Source organism: Cucumis sativus, chromosome 3 (genome assembly GCF_000004075.3).
Source record: "Cucumis sativus cultivar 9930 chromosome 3, Cucumber_9930_V3, whole genome shotgun sequence".
In the NCBI taxonomy this organism is placed as follows: Eukaryota; Viridiplantae; Streptophyta; class Magnoliopsida; order Cucurbitales; family Cucurbitaceae; genus Cucumis; species Cucumis sativus.
The window spans coordinates 12853179-12869856 of NC_026657.2; the positions used below are offsets into that span (position 1 = coordinate 12853179).

At 31.7% G+C, this 16678-nt stretch overlaps 1 protein-coding gene across 3 annotated transcripts; it reads left to right on the plus strand.

Moving 5' to 3' along the window:
• Positions 1–271: 271 nt before the first annotated feature.
• LOC101211588 (DNA-directed RNA polymerase III subunit RPC3) lies at positions 272–10697 on the plus strand. Of its 3 annotated transcripts, none has more exons than XM_031883295.1 (15): positions 272–531; positions 3755–3853; positions 3954–4101; positions 4470–4594; positions 4692–4779; positions 5395–5543; positions 5621–5758; positions 5835–5939; positions 6575–6686; positions 7208–7336; positions 7426–7463; positions 7824–7916; positions 8174–8257; positions 8796–8945; positions 10239–10697. In XM_031883295.1, the coding sequence occupies exons 2-15, from the start codon at positions 3782–3784 to the stop codon at positions 10371–10373; spliced, it is 1566 nt and encodes a 521-aa protein (XP_031739155.1). In that variant the 5' UTR covers positions 272–531; positions 3755–3781; the 3' UTR covers positions 10374–10697. The 3 variants fall into 3 exon arrangements, with proteins under 3 accessions (XP_031739155.1, XP_011651154.1, XP_011651155.1); XM_011652852.2 differs by having other exon boundaries at positions 273–531; positions 3745–3853; XM_011652853.2 differs by lacking the exon at positions 272–531 and having other exon boundaries at positions 3745–3853; positions 3934–4101.
• The last annotated feature ends 5981 nt before the right edge of the window (positions 10698–16678 follow it).

Here is a 16678-nt window from a genome sequence, read left to right on the forward strand (position 1 = left end):
AATGTTAAAAATTTAAGGTGAAAAAAGTATATGCACAATAATATTACTTATTTACTCATTAATGTTAAAGTGATATTTTCAATTATAACTAAAAAAAATTCGAACTATATACCAACTCTAACGAAATCATCAAAAGAAAAATAAAAAAGTTTAGAGTTCATTTGAATTTTTTAAAATTATATTTTGTAAATATTTTTTTCTTTATAACAATTCTTCTGTATATAATTTCAAAAGAAAGAAAAGGAAAAATTTAAAGAAAGAAAGTTGTAGGCGTTGCAGGTTTGTGAATTCCGGTATATATAAATAGGGTTTAAAGAAAAGGAGAGAAAAAAGATTAAACTCACACTTCTTCCTCCACTCTCCCTTCCGCGCAGACCACCCATTCTCTTCCCTCCTCAGTTACGCCAGCTGCCGGCCACAACCAGCAAGTCGCTACCTTCCTTCTTTCGTGCCGGAGTTGCTCGTCGCTGCCGTCGGAATTTCCCGTTCACCTGTCGGTTACCGCCGTATCTCACCGAAAATTTAGTTTGGGTAAGATTTTCGTGCTTTTCTACAATTTTAGTTGAATACCTTGAATGCCCATTAACTTTTGGGTTTGGTTGGTTAACATCCGAAACTGGGTTTGGTTGGTTAACATCCGTTTGTATTAAATTTGTCTTCATCCATTTTTTTGGGTACATTGGTGATTTGAGAGGTTTGAGACCAGTTTCGGCGGGAATTTCGGCAAGTATTTCAACTTTAGAGTTGTTTGTTGTTTGGGATGTTACCAATTAAGATTACAAGTGATGCTATTTGCATTTACCTATATGACTATGACGTGGACCAGCTAGTATTAACTTGAATGTTAAGTAAGTAGGTGACGATTTGCCCTCCTAACATTGTTATGTTTTCGGGTGCCACTGGGTTCCCTGCTATATTATTGGGTGCCACCAGGTACATGTCGGGCTTCCTGGACAGTTGTTTTCAAGTACCTCAGAATTCTATTAACAGTCGCCATGTGTTCCTCATAGGGGACTTGCATGAACTGGCTAACTATACTCACAACATAGGATATATCTGATCTAGTGCGAAACAAATAAATCAACTCTTCCACAAGGTTCTGATATTTTTTTGTCAATTGGAACTTTATCACTTGAATTTCTCAGTTTACAGTTGAACTCAATAGGGGTATGAGCAGGACTACATCCTAGCATGCATGTTTCAATCAACAAATCAACTGTATACTTTCTTTGAGATGCAACGATACCATCTTTTGATCTAGCTACCTCCATCCTAAGGAAATACTTTAGATTTTCCAAGTCTTTAATTTCAAACTCATTACCCATCTTCTTTTTTAGTTGGATGATCTCAACAGCGTCATCCCCAGATAATACAATGTCATCAACATAGACAATCAACACGGGCGATCTTCCCAGCCTTGGAGACTTTCGTAAACAAAGTGTGATCAAAGTGCTCATGATTGTACCCTTGAGACTTGAAAAAGGAAGTAAACCTATCAAACCATGCTCCTGGTGACTGTTTTAAACCATACAAGGATTTTTGAAATTTGCAAACCTAATGATCAAACTAGGCTTCAAATCCTGGAGGGGGGCTCATATAGATTTCGTCTACTAAGTCTCCATTCAAGTTGATATAGGGACCAGTCTTTATTCTCATCAACTGATAATAGGACTCCAACGGTGTTTAGTTTTGCAACTGAGGAAAAAGTTTAAGAGTAATCAACTCCATACGTCTGAATAAACCCTTTTGCAACTAATTTGGTTTTGTATCTGTCAAGAGTTCCATCTGTCTTGTACTTGAGTGTAAACACCCATTTACATCCCACGGTTTTATGCCCCTTAGGGAGATTATAGATCTTGTAGCTCTTGTGCTTTTCAAGAGCTCTCATCTCTTCCATAATTGCAGTTTTCCACTCAAGGAACTCTAAAGCAAGTGGATATTTTTAGGTATCATGGTAGAGTCAAGGCTGGCTATAAAGGCTCTGAACTATGGTGATAAGATCTGATAGGAAACATAGTTATAGATAAAGTGTTTCGTGCAAGACCTGATACCTTTTCTTAGCACAATAAGGATTTCAAGAGAAGAATCATTCTCATCTAAATTACCTGAATGATTCGGTTTAGCCTCATCACCTGTCGTTTTTGCCATGACCTCAATCTCATCAACGTTTTCAACACTGCCTTTTTGTCCCATTTTTTGAAGAACAATTGTATTAGACTTGCCATTCTCAGCCATTCCAGAAGGTGATGGTTCTTTCTCTCGACAACCCGATTTTGCTGGGGTGTGTAAGCATAGGAGCTTTGATGAACAATCCCTTTGGATGGCAGAGACTCAAAGGAATAGTTTTGAAATTCATGACCATTGTCACTTTGTAGAATTGCAATTTTTGCATTGAACTGCGGTTCGACGGTGTGAAAGAAGTCCTAAAAAGTGGAGGTGACCTCAGATATGTCAAAGATGAGAAAGATCCAGGTAAGATGGGTATGGTCATCAATGAATGTCACAAACCACCCTTTTCCAGAGGCAGTAGTAACCTTGGATGTTCCCCATACATCGCTATGGATAGGAGTGAAAGGTTAGGTTGGTTTGTATGGTTGGGAGGGAAAGGAGGTCCGATGCTGTTTTGGATGAATACACACATCAAGATAAGGTAGAGACATCAACATTAGAGAAGAGATGAGATGAGGAAATAAATGTTTCATATATTGAAAATTGGGATGGCCCATACGAAAATGGCAAAACATACAGTCCTTTTCAGAAGTAGTAAAGTCCACAGATAAAAGAGGAAGAAGATTAAAGAGAGAAATATGAAGATCAATGAAGAATCTCTTTGTTAAATTGTTGAAGATATTCAAGTGGGCTATATTTTGCAAGACTGTGTGAGGACTCTACGGTTGTTATTTATTTGCTATTATTATTTTTGTCCCTTTAGTTTTGAATTGGGGCAATGAGCTTTTTAAACATACTGCTTATTTTTGGATTAGGAAATATTAGATGAGTTCCTTATCTTTTTTCTTATAAAAAGGTCAACCTAAAAACAAATATGCCAAATTGTGTGTCACATACGCATCTATTCTTTGTCTCACATAAAGTACTTGTGGTTTGTTTTAAATGATTGAACTCGGAGGGTTCTAGTCACTTCGCAATTAAACATTTCTAAAATTTTCCAGCTTTTGGTCTATGATTTCTAGGGGTACCCCGAACTCAGGTTTTATGTTATTTGAAATTATATTTAGTTGAAATTCTTTACTTTATGAGTGGTTTGATTCTTTCGTTTTGGTTGTAAAAGTTTACTTTCAAATTTATGCATGCATAAGGTAGTGAGTATTGACCCTGTTAGTAGTCTTAAAGAGTTGGGTTGTTACATTTTGAGACACTGAAACCTTGGTGACATTGACGGTGACGGCGAGTACCAACGACGGCAGTGACTGCATTCATCACATAGCCGTTCCTGTAATATTCCTTTTCTGTGTAGGCTTTATCAGAAACTTTCTTTTGTTGTTTTGTACTTTTTCTTGAGGAAAGAAATTGCTTATTTTTTTACATCAACGTTGAACAAAGTGTTTGTTGTTCGTAGTTCTAAGATATTTGGTTGATACTTTGTTTATGACCTTCCTCACGTGGGTTTGCAAGTGCGAGACATGGCAAGAGATTTCAGAAGTTTCTAAGGGTCTTTTTTCTTACTGTACTTTTGTTATTGATATTCTGGAATAATTAACTATAAATTGTTGGTTGGTACTTAAGGATGTCATAGACGGACAACAATCTTAAAGAAGAAAATATGGTGATGACTCAGTATGGCATCAAATATGCCGTCCACATTATGACTGCACACTTCGGAAATCTCGTCGCTGTATGCTTTTCTTTTTTAATCCTCGCTTCAGAAATTATCAGCTTCTTCTTCATCTTCTACGTATTATCGTTGTTGATCAGTATTGTTTGTGCATTGACAGAAAGTGTGTGAAACCCTGCTTCGAAAGGGACCTCTGACGCTGAGACTTCTTATACGATTCACAGAACTTACCCCATCACAGGTCAACAACTCCCTTCTTATTCTCATCCAACATAATTGCGTCCAAGCCTTCACTGATGTGACAGAAGGTAGAGAGTTCTGGGTCTTTGTATTTTTTGGTAAAGTTAATTGATGCTTCGTTAATTATTGGCAAAAGAACACTCACGAGCTAACAGAGCAACCCTTTTATCTTAAATTGTATCTGGACTTCAGAATTGAGTTCCACATAACTGGGATTATAAACAGTGTTTTGGTAGGATTTATTTATGCTCAGTGACACTGTCTAAAGTCCATTCGTCTTTTAAACTTATTAGCTTTGATAGGAAGCTATTATATGGAATCACATTGGACATTATTGGATAAATGGGATTTTGAAGAGGTAGTTGTATTCTCAGAAAGCACACCACTTGTGTACAAATTGTGCTTCTTATCACTGTTTCTGTAATTGTTTGTATAGGTGAGTTTGGAGACGCACCCAAGGATGATACACTATACTTGGCATTGTTTAGTAATATACTTCATCGTATGAGGTTTTCCAAATTTGTGGCAATTGCTTCCCAGAAGCTTGGGCAAGATAAAAATGTTAGTTCATTTACTCACAATGAAAAAATATGTTTTATTGAGAAATTTCCAGATTCAAGTTAAGTTATTTTCTCAACTTACGTTTCTGATTTTGTAGTGTCAAGAACTTCTCGAGGGTCTGCTACAGAATGGTAGGCTTTCAATGGAACAACTGGTTGAAAGAGCAGAGTCGAGTGGACGTGCAGGCAAGTTTGTTACCTGGTATTTTTATTTGCATGTTATTGTTCTCTTCTATCTGCTTTATCGCTTACTATGATATGTTCTCTCAGTGTCTACAAATCAGATATTGATTTCAATTTTTAAATGGAACGTTATGATTCATTATAGGGAGATGGACAGATCCCATAGATAATTTTCTTTACAATTCTTATTAGTCCTAATATTAGATTTTATTGTTTGAGCAAGAAGCTCATATCTTTGAACAAGTGGAATTACTATGGAGGGGGAAGAATGTCAATGCTGTTCTCTAACTACTCTGTTTCTCTGATTCTAGCCAATTGCCAATGTTTATCCCCCCTTGACTTTGTTGGGGTTTCATTTATCAATTATATTTCTTTTTGTTTAAACTTGTTTTTCTTTCATTTTCATCTTGTTTAGAAAAGTAAAATTGGTTTTTATTTCCTAAAGGCTAAAACCATGATACATTTGGCCGAACTTACTGAACAAGCACATTAGAGAAGAAATTAACATAATCCAGAAGGTGGTTCTTGCACTGAGAAAGTATTTGTAACACTTATTTGCTTTCAATACATCAACTATTACAAATGTTTCGTTACTGAAGTATTGTTTCTGCATTTTAGGAAACCATCCAATTTCAGATGTTGTACACGACAGTCTATTTAAACTTTTGAATGCCCATTTTGTTGAACGCTGTCCAGCCCCAGAACCAACTCTTTCGCCCAAAGTTGAAGAACCTCCTCCTAGAAAAAGAGGTGCTAAGGCTGCCAAGGTAACTGTCGGTCTGAAACTTTTTGTGCAATATGGTGTCAACTATTACCTTTGTGTTATTAAGTGGATTTGTTACAGATATCTGAGGTGCCAGAGACCTTAGAACAACGTCTTATAGAAGCAGCACGTCCAGTGGAAGTTCTAAGATTTTCAATGGGTGATACCAACCCAGAAGCTGAAAAGAGTGAACATCACTCACAAATTTCTGGACAGAAGGTATGCATGAGAATGTTATATGATACCAAATTACTTGGTCAAAACATGTTTAGTCTTGCTCATAATTTTTCTGTAGCGCAAACACGACGATCTAGAGATTGCACAAGATTCTGGAGATGCAGATGGTCCTATTCTTTGGCGTGCCAACTACGACGAGTTTATAAGATGTCTTAGACATAAGGTTAGTACTATTTTATATTTTATCTTAGGAATTTTTGTACCTTTTAGTTAGGTGATATGACATTCACTGTTACAAGGAATGTCACGCCTCTTTAGTTTCATTCACATTAAGGATGGTTGATGGGAAAGAAAAACGGACATGACAAAAATGAGCAATTTACTCACTTGAAGCCTATTGATGGAAGACTTCAGTGTGCAACTTTTTCAGAGACATTGGTATTATTATTATTATTATTATTTTATATAATATGTAGAACAAATATAGAAGCAGAACCTAAAACCCTTGTGGGTGACCTATTGGACCCTGAGCCTGTGAGGAGGAATTGAACAAAAGACCCCAATCTAAAAACAATGGGGAGAGAATGAATATTACTATATGAATTGTGTAAACTGTAGAACTCGATTTATTGGAGGTTGAATACTGACTTTGGACACAAGATGGGCTTGCTAATGTTATACAAGAACGTGAAATAACTAGCTTCTTTGAGTGTTCTAATTGGTCACCCATGTTGCCCTTCACATTTTTGTTTATTTTCCTTCTTTTGATCGATTCCTTTTTCATTGTGATAATTTTGGAAATGTACTTGTTATCTACATTCCAGTAGTAATTGGATCAATATCTTTGTATGGCTCTAGGCTTGCATTGAACATGTTAGATCACAGTTCGATGATGGAGTGGTAAATGTCTTGAGTGCCATTTTGGAGGCTACTCGAAGTTCTGAAAAAATCGTGAAAACAGAGATAACAGGTACAATCTAATGCTTCTGTAGATTCCTCATACAGTTTAGTTATGCAAGTGTTTGATCTTGATGCACATTCATTGTATTACACAAATCATTTATTTTTTCCTTCCTTTCCTGTTGGGTCTGGAATTTAAGCAATTGTTTGGAGATTCTTTTGAAGACCACTTGCTACTTTTAAAAATAAAATATTAGTGAAAACATGCTGGCTTGATTGCTTTATACAAGTATTTATATATATATTTATAAATATAGACGAATTTATGCAAGTTGTTTTCTAATGTTTTCTTTTGGTTTGTTTTTAAAGGTGAGTTGGTTGATTCTTTGAATAATTGAAATTGTTTTTTTTTCTAAAACGATTGGATGCATGGTTAATACATTTTGTAAAGACTAAATCATGAAAGGTAGGGCTCAAGAAATATAATAGAACGACTTGTGATTTGGAAACCATTAGAAATGTTTTTCCTTTATCACCGATTCACCTGTGTGCCCTTTCTGTGTCCTGTTTTAAAGTTTCAATGGTTTGCAGTTCCTTTATCATTAGATAACATATATGAGGAGGTAATGAAGAATGAAGTAGGACGGAGTATGACCTTAGATCGGGTTGAAGCTTCCCTTGCTGCATTGGGTTGTCCGGGGATGGATGATTATAAAATCAGTATGTTCACCACTGTCGATTTCTCAATGTGTTTACATTTTACACTTCTGAGTGAGTTTAAGCTTTTCTAAAAACATGTGATTGCACAGATTTACGGAGGATAATCGAACAAGCTCAAACTGATGAGGTCTCTCCCTCACTCTCATACATCTAGTGAAAAGTACACATATGTTCTCTTGAGTCTTGAGAAATGATTCTATTTCTTCTTGCAATCAGTAGATTGAAATCTCTGATGTGAGTTAGTACTTAATTTCTTTAAATAACAACTTTGATTGAGTAAAAATGAAAGAATACATAGAAATCACTCATCGGAAAAACCAAGCCCACTAAAATGGGAACCATTTATAAGTAGGGCTCTGGCTTTCAAAATAGATCCTATAGAATAATTCACAAAAGGTCATTGAGGGAAACATTTCTTCTCCGATCCCTTGCACTTTCAGAGATTGATTAATCTATAGCCAACAAACTTGGATTCTCTTCGTTACAGGTTGAATCAATTGTTTTGAAAAGATATGGAAGGGATGCTTACAGAATGTTCAGATTTCTGTCGAAAACTGGTGGCTTGGTTGAGACAGAAAAGGTAAAGAGTTTTCTGCCGGTTACACTCAAGATTGTCCGATGAGTGTAATGTATACATTTTATCTTGAAATATATATAATTTACATGTGAATTCAACTAAAAAACCAATAATATAATGGGTTACCCTTCTGCCCTTACAAATCGTTGTCAAGATTACTAGGAATTGCTCTTTTTTTACTCAGTATTTTGAAATTGGCCATTTGTGATTTTGTTTTTTTGGTTAATTATTTGACAGATATTCCATTTCTTTTCCTGTAGATTTCCGATAGTTCGTTTGTTGATAAGAATGAGGCACCTAAAATTTTATATAGGTTGTGGAAGGACGAGTACCTATACATGGAGGTAAACATCTTTGCTCTGTAAGCACGTGTTTTTTGCATCCAAATTCACATATTTACAAATCATGAAGTAAAAGATAATACCATACCCTTTTTTCCAATGAGAAAGCACGGAACTGTCATTGATAGAATAAAAAAAACATAAAGGAGTGAGTGACCATGGAGGAAGCAAAAATATCATACTAGATTACTTGTTCAATTCTTCATGGCATCAGACTTATTGGTTTCCAGTACATTAATTAAATACTCAAGATAATTGTGTGTAATCAGACATGGATGTAACCAGAAAAATAATTACAGGAATAGTTAATATTTAATCAGGTAACATATGTTTTATTATTAGGATTGGTTGTAGTTTTATTAGCAGTTCTGCACATCTTTGATTTAAATGTCCTTATATCTTGTCTTTGTTTCTTCATTTCTTCCTTTCTGTGTATCGTCTTCTACCTGCACCGGCTACCCATGTTCTTTTGCAGCTTGAGTGAGTTACCTTGTTAGTCGTTTTTGGGGCATCATAGTGAAACAATTTATCTTTGTTGCAGAAAGTAGCTCTAACAGTACCTAGACATTCACTATGCTTGTTGTGGAGAGTAGACAGATATAACTTATGGGAACATGTTCTGGATGAGATGTATCATGCTTCATTGAACTTGCAGCTACGACTGGCTCATGAGATCGAAGAAAACAAAGAGGTTAATGTGAAAATTTACTTATTTCGTATGTGCAATTGGTGGTATTTGTTTCCAGGGTTGGGATTAGATGGGTTAGACATCCTAAGTCCAATCCCTTGTCTGGGACAAGCGTATAGGAGTCCAGCTTCCTACCCTCTTTCGAATGAGTTTGAATAGTTAACTTTATTCAAACTCATGAGTTACCTTTTTTTCTTTTCTAATTTAATCTAGAAGGTTTATTGGTCAATTTCCAAAGACAACCTTGGCAAACTAACCTCTGGCTACCAACTAATGTTGAAAAACATTAACAAAAGCACTTTGAATAAAAATATAAATATCACAAATATCACATATCAACCTAACTGCCTGCCGGTCTTAACATTGCCAGATTTGAGATTTCAAGGCTAGGCACCAAACACCCCCTTGGTTAAGACTTAACAGTGATATTGACCACAAGTATGTTTTTCACTAATCTGGTTACTTTAGCCTTTGTCATCTTATTCGTGTGGTGTCCCATAGCAGAACATTTTAGGATATGCCAAATGTGGATTTTGCCAACTTTTATCAGTAATGGCTAGAAAACCACCTTTGTGGTTGCATGACAGGATACTTGTATGTGAACTGAAGTTGAAACCTGTTTTGGGGGTGTAATCGGTTCAGTTACGCTTGGTTTTAACCTCAAACCGAACTGTCATAACTTATGAAAATAAGAAAACTGCACGAAACTGCTGAAGGGATATTAACTGAAGTGCACATAGCCAATATAAACTGGTTTACTCGGCTCTGTTTCCTGTTAACATTATTAATGTTCGGTTTTGGTCTCGACCATGGAGCCGAATTCATTATTATTGGATCGAGGACTAAAGCGTGTCAGGAAATTTGTGTTAACTGTGTGTCAACATTCAAAATAAAATATTTGTGTTCGCCTAGGCTCAAACACGTGCATTAGACTATTCAGTCCAATGAAACTGCCACTGGAGTGGAGCCATCCGCTGTCTTCATATAAATATAGTTTTGCGGTCGGCTTGGTTATATTATAACTGCTGAATGCTAAACCCATCTCCAAACCTGTTTTGCCCTCGCACCCCTACCGTTTTATATAATCACCCCTTTAAGCGTATTCTCTATGTCGTTTGTCTTAGTTTGATTAATTTTCGCTTTTGCTCTGTTCCCTTACAAAACTAGTACTTTCATTATCATTTACTTTAATAATAGTTTTGGAGTGAAGATCTGATTCTGGTGACTATTCCTTTCATGCTTTCTCAGTGGACAAGTTCAAATACTGACTTCTTGCTTTTGCCATCTATTTTCCAGCTTCTGAGTCTTCCAAAAGATAACAACAACAAACCCCTCGTGAAAAAAATGCATCATTTTGAGAATGTCAGAAACCTCCTGCGGTCATCACTGGTGAAGCTCGACGACGCTCTAATGCTTTTCCATGACTTCTGAATTTGAAATTTCAGATCAGTAGCTCATTGAGGAGTGTATTATATGGAGGAAACTTCTTTCAAACTTGAGAACAAAAATTGTGTTTTCTTCTTTCTATTGGAATACATGAATTTCACTGTCCTTATAAATATTATTTTTTTAATAATATATATATATATATATATTTTAGTTACCACATCATTGAGAGACTTGTCAATCACAATAGAGCTAAGGTTTTAGTTTTAGGGGTTTACATGGAGGTATTTTTTTCCTCATAAATGGTTTGTACTCTTGACATTTTCTATTTGAATTGAAAGAAAATTGTATCATTTGCTTCTTGAAAAATATAGTTAATATTATTTGCAAGAGACCATAAACTCAAATCATCCTCTTGTAGTCTTATTTAGTTAATAATTTACTGTTGGGAGAATGTTACAGGGTCAAATTGTGTTTTGTAATTTTTCAAAACTTTGGATATCATGAAACTATTTTGTAAAGAATGTAAATGCAATTATTTATTTTGTTTCTCTTCTTTTTATACGGGCATCTCACATATACATTAGAATAATCAATGCACCCACTTGATTTGTGTAACCACCTCACCTATTGCATTTTATTTTTAAGAGTTTGTCTTGATAACATCGATTACTCTTATTTGAACTAAAATTTACTTTATAGATATATAAATTTATTTTGTAAACTAGAAGTTGAAGAAGTCAATCTCATTGTCTTTCAAATGAACAATTACACCTGAAAAATCATAACTACTCTACATATGACATTATAAAAATTCTCCTCACATTGTTTTCTAATAATATATAGTATATGTACCTTAGTTATATTTTAACTTGTAACAATCCTTTAATGTTTGCAACGTATTGTATTTTCTTTTTTTTTTTGTTCAACTTAGTTTTTGGTATTTCAAAATGAAGCTTATAAATGAAATTTTCATCTATCAATAATATATGTTTTGTTGAACCCAAGTTTGAAAAGTTGAAAAACTACAAATAGAGTGTTAAAATTTGTTTGTCTTTTGTAAAGACGGCTTCAAATGATTATTTAAGGAGACATGAAAACTACAAGAAAGAAACAAAAATAGAAAACTAAAACCTTGAAATATAAGATTTAATGAAAAATCATAGGTATATATATTGATTATTGGGAAGACAAAATGAGTTCATAAAAAAAAAAACCAAGCCTCTATATTGTTTATTTATTTATTTATATGTGTATATAACATTTAATTTTATTGAACAACTTCATAAACTAAAACCCTATTTGATGTTCTAAAGTTACTCTTTAAGTATAACAGATTTTTTTAATCGTGGTTTTTACTAAAGATTGGAATTCTGAGTCAAAGTATGAAAAAGAAAAGTTCAAATCAAACAAAGCCCCACATTTTGTAGGGTTGAATAGTTGGAATGAAGTGTTGAAAAGTCACAAAAAATGTAGAAAATAAAAGTAGTCTTTTGTTTTCTCTTCGTCTTTGGGCATAAGGAAAATACACTATTTGAAAAAACAATACGAATTCCCCTTTTTGCTCTCAAAACAATACTTTTATTTTTTATGAAAAAAAATTGGACGGAAAAATGAAAGTTATTGGTTTTTTCTTTTTTTGCATGGCCATAAATAGTCAGCTATGTCAAACTATAAGACCTTTCTTCCCTTTAATTTTGCTACAATAATTATACTTTTGACTGACTCAAGATTTTTGGTTCACCCATAAATTTCATTTACAATTTCTTAAAAGACTTACTATATACATATATATACCCACCTTTAACATGAACTTATAAACATATTCAACTTTATTGTATTTTATTTGTTTGTTCATACCAAATAATCTTTGGTAAACATTAGCTGCTGCTAACAATCGTCCAAAACACATGCCTTCTCTTTTCATAATGATAAGTATCCTAACATTTCAAACTTACTTTCTTATATCAAACTATATACATACGTAGTTTAATTGAGAATATATAACTCTTACAAAAAAAAATTTAAACAAGCACGTAGTTTACAAATTATTTAGAGAAGAAGGTAAATATTTTGTCAATATCGATAAGTTGATTGAAGATATATTTTAAACTTTTTTACTAATGCAATTAATATTTGATTTGTAATTGGTCAGAAGTTCGACTGTTATTTTAATTTAATGTTTTCTTTCCTCTATATTAAATTGTTTTTCTGTTTTTTCTTTTGATTAGTTATGTTTTTTTCCCTAACAAATATTTTGTAATGTTAAAAGTTTGATTTAATATTAATGCATTTTTGTTTTCATTCTTAATTATTTTAAATTATTCTTTAATTGGATTTAATTTTTTAATTTTAAAGTTGGATTAGTAGTACTAATTTTAACTCCAGTTTTTTACGAATTAATAAAATCTGCTATAACTAAGGTTTGAACTAATCGATAATGATGAAAATATCGAAGTCTCGAGTTTATGAAAATATCAATACCAATGAAAGGTTCAGAAAAATTTATGAAAATGGTTATAACGGATTAATAAAATTATGATTGTGGCTTAATCGACTAAAGTGAATCACTTTTTATCATAATTTCTATAAAGTAAGATAACATTTGATGAAATTATGAGAAAACTTAATGAAAAGAATTTGAATGGTGTTAAAAATAAATAAATAAATTATATATATATATATATATATATTGGTTGAAAATAAAGCAGAAAAATAGAAAGTTAGAAAAAGTAACATATAAACAAGTTTAATCATCGTCGAAAATGACACTGGTTTGTGAAACTATTGACTTTTCTGTAATATAGATTTGAATTATTCAAGCCAACCCAGTTTATTAAAAAAATTTGAAAATTAAGTAAAGTGTACAAATTTTTTGAAATCACAAAAATTTGATTGAAATGTATTCCCAATATCAATTTTTATATATTTAATATTTATATCCACGAAATAATACCTACATCCAAACGACCTCATAATTTATTAACGACAAAGTCCATCATTAATAGCTTTAGTTATATTAGCTTACCTTGTAAAGTTGGTTCATCAACTTTTAAGCATGTACTAAATTGAGTTATTATAAACTTATAATGTTTATAATATGTGATGGATCTTTAAAATATATGAACTTATTAAACACAAAGCTGGAAACTTAATAATTTACTAGATATATAGTTTATCTATAATTCAATTTAATGAATAATAAACTTGTTCATTGTTAAAAAGAAAATGATGTTAAAAGTATTTTATGGATAAAACAAAATATTACAATATATCTATGAGAGATAGGGATAGACTACTATGTAAAAATGAAATCGGGTTGGGTACCCATATTTTCGGGTTATTTGAGTTGGCAATTCGAATAACTCAAATTTAGTTTCTAATCTAATCCAACTCAACCCGTATTACGGATTGGGTTATTGGGTTATAAGTTTTTTTTCTTTCTAGTTTCTAATAGTTATAAAAGTTCAAAATTGTTACATTTAAATTTCAAACATACATCATTCAAAATTTCACTATAATAAATTCAAAGTTTATATACCTAATTTTTTTTATTAATATATATATATATATATATATATAATATTAATTTGGGTTGCGTTCGGTTGAACTAAATTTTTCAACGCCCTCCAACCCGAAACCCAATCCAATGCAAAAAAATCATTTTTATTAAAAATCCAATCCAACCCATATTTTAACCTAATCCAATCCAACTCTTATAATATAGGTTGGATCGTCCAAGTTATTCGAGTTCTACCTATGGCACACAAAACCAATAAACTTTTCTATATTTGTAAATATTTTAATTTATTTTACTATAATAATAAATTATTTTTAAAAAATTTATATAGATTATAATTTGTGATTAGGTGGAATGAAAAGTTTTAGGGTTTGATATACACTTTTTCAAGGGATTTAATCAAACATAAAATATGAGGGATTAAAATTGTAATGTGTTACAAAAAGAATTATTTAATTGCTTCTCCAATCTCCTAACTTTGAATTTATCTTTATTTTCAAATTAATGCTTATCTTCCATCTTTAAAATTTGAAAATATTAAAATTCTTACCAATTTATTTAATTTTAACATTAATGCTAAAAGTACTTACCTACACGACCACATTCATGCATCATTTTTTTTTCAACAAAAACATCTACCAAAAGCACTTTCCTCCCTATCATTGTGCACATCTTTTTTAATATTTTGTTGGCTGCATAGAATGAATTAAAATCTTAGATTGGTATCTTAATTTTGTATTTTGTTCCATTCTGATTTTTAAATTTTAAAAAACGTATGTTTTGGTCCTTCAACTTAAAAAAAAAGGTTTACTTTAGTCTCTGTCGTTAGAATTATGTTATGTAACTTTACTTTATTCTATTTTAGTTCTTAGTTATCCAAATATAAAAGTAATCTCACCAAGTTACGTAAAATGCAATTTTAAAAGTTTAAAACCAAAAATAGAATAAGACATAAAATTTAGAATCAAATTAGAATGGTATGTTCTACTTCAACCTCTTAATCATGATACTCAAATTACCATATTATAAGACGTTTTTTTTTTTTCAAAACAGAAAAATGACCTTAAATGTTTTAATTAGGACGGCATCTTATTCATGATATGATTGATTAAAAACATATAATTTAATTTCTAAAAAATATTAACTCTTTTCATCTACTGTCTTACAAATATGCATTATTCCATATTTTTCAGGGTTACATGCAAATCATTTTAAAGATATTAACACGCATGTTCATTGTATACAAGCAAAGGTACAAACTTGGTGACAAAGGTACGATATATTGCTTTCAAAGAAATTTAAACTCTCAACCTATCACTATTATTATTATTATTATAACAATGTGTGTGTAGCACATGATGAGACCAAGTCAATTTTTTTACATCATAGACTAATTATATGATAGGCCCTGCTACATGAATTTTGTATAATATCATCAATCTAAAATAAAAATATCTAATGATATTTATCCATAAATTTTGCAACGCAGCTGACTCAGCAAACCCACTTTAATGTTGAAGAGAAATAAAAGGAAAATGTCATACGCTGCCTTTAATAGTTTTGAAGTCAGCTGAGTTGATCTCTGCCGTCCAGCTGGACTTGAGGTGGGTCCCAAAAGGAAAAGATGGAGTCATGGAGATTTTGGAATACGTGTCATGACACAGTCAACTGACGGAAAGGTTGACCGTTATGCCACTTAGGAACCACATATTACTATTTGCTCTTTTCTTTTTCTTGCATGTGATTCTAATTCTTCATTTTCTAATTATAAAATATTTTCAATATCAATCATTTCTTTTCTCTTTTGTTTTTATTTGCCTCTATTTCACAAATGATTTCTGCTGCTTTCATTACTTTATTTATTACTTTATTTATTTATTGAAAGTGTCACATGTTTTTGTTATGTCTCCATTTATTTTCTTATATGTTATAGTAAAAAAATAATCATACAAAGCATCTGTAACATTATTTAATTAATTACAACTTTGATACCTCATTTCTTTTTTCAAAGTCGAATATTGTACTTCAAAACTTTAAAGATGAAGATCATTACAGCACAGGTAAGCACAACTCATTTTCACAACACTTAAAATGTGTATTAACTACGGTTTACAGAATAATTTGTTGTTTTTTAGGAAAAAATATAACTTTGGTTTAAGTTTCATAATGTTGTACGTTAACTTAGTTCTTTATTTTTTATTCCGGTTTTAATTTAGTACAAAATTTTATAATTTTATCCTTAGGATTTTAGCTTTTTTTTCGATTTAATGAATTCAATATTTTACATTTTAACCTCAATTTTGGATTGAATATCAATGTTAATTTTTATTAATTAATTTAAAGAAATTATGAAGTAAATTTTTTAATATAATTTATAACTATAATTCTTTTTAAATTTATTAACGGACATTAAGACTGAGGTATTTAGTAAAAAAAGTTATTAAAATTCATGAATCAAATTTAAACAAATTTCAAAATTTTAACATGTTAAAATTAGGAATTCAAGTTAAACTAAATTTAAAATTTAAGAATATTTTAAAATCTAAAAACTAAATAACATTTAAAATCTAAAAACTAAATAAAAACTAGATTAAAAAGATAAAAGATATACCACAAATTTTCTCTTGGGTTATTATTTTCATATTTGTACTCAAACTTAATTATTTTAAAAGTGCCATATCCTTTTACTTGCCTATTTATTTATTTGATGTTCATATATATATATTCCTTTTTTTAATTAATATAAACCTTTTTTTTGGTATGAAACACACACATACTTGTTGTAGGTTTTGATTTTGAAAGTCATGTTTTTGTGAAAATATTAGAACTC

Coding starts and splice junctions, on each gene's coding strand:
- LOC101211588 (XM_031883295.1), top strand. CDS start 3,782: ATGGTGATGACTCAGTATGGCATCAAATATGCCGTCCACATTATGACT. Junction 7,337..7,425: donor GATGGATGATTATAAAATCA/GTATGTTCACCA, acceptor GTGATTGCACAG/ATTTACGGAGGATAATCGAA. Junction 8,946..10,238: donor AGATCGAAGAAAACAAAGAG/GTTAATGTGAAA, acceptor TCTATTTTCCAG/CTTCTGAGTCTTCCAAAAGA.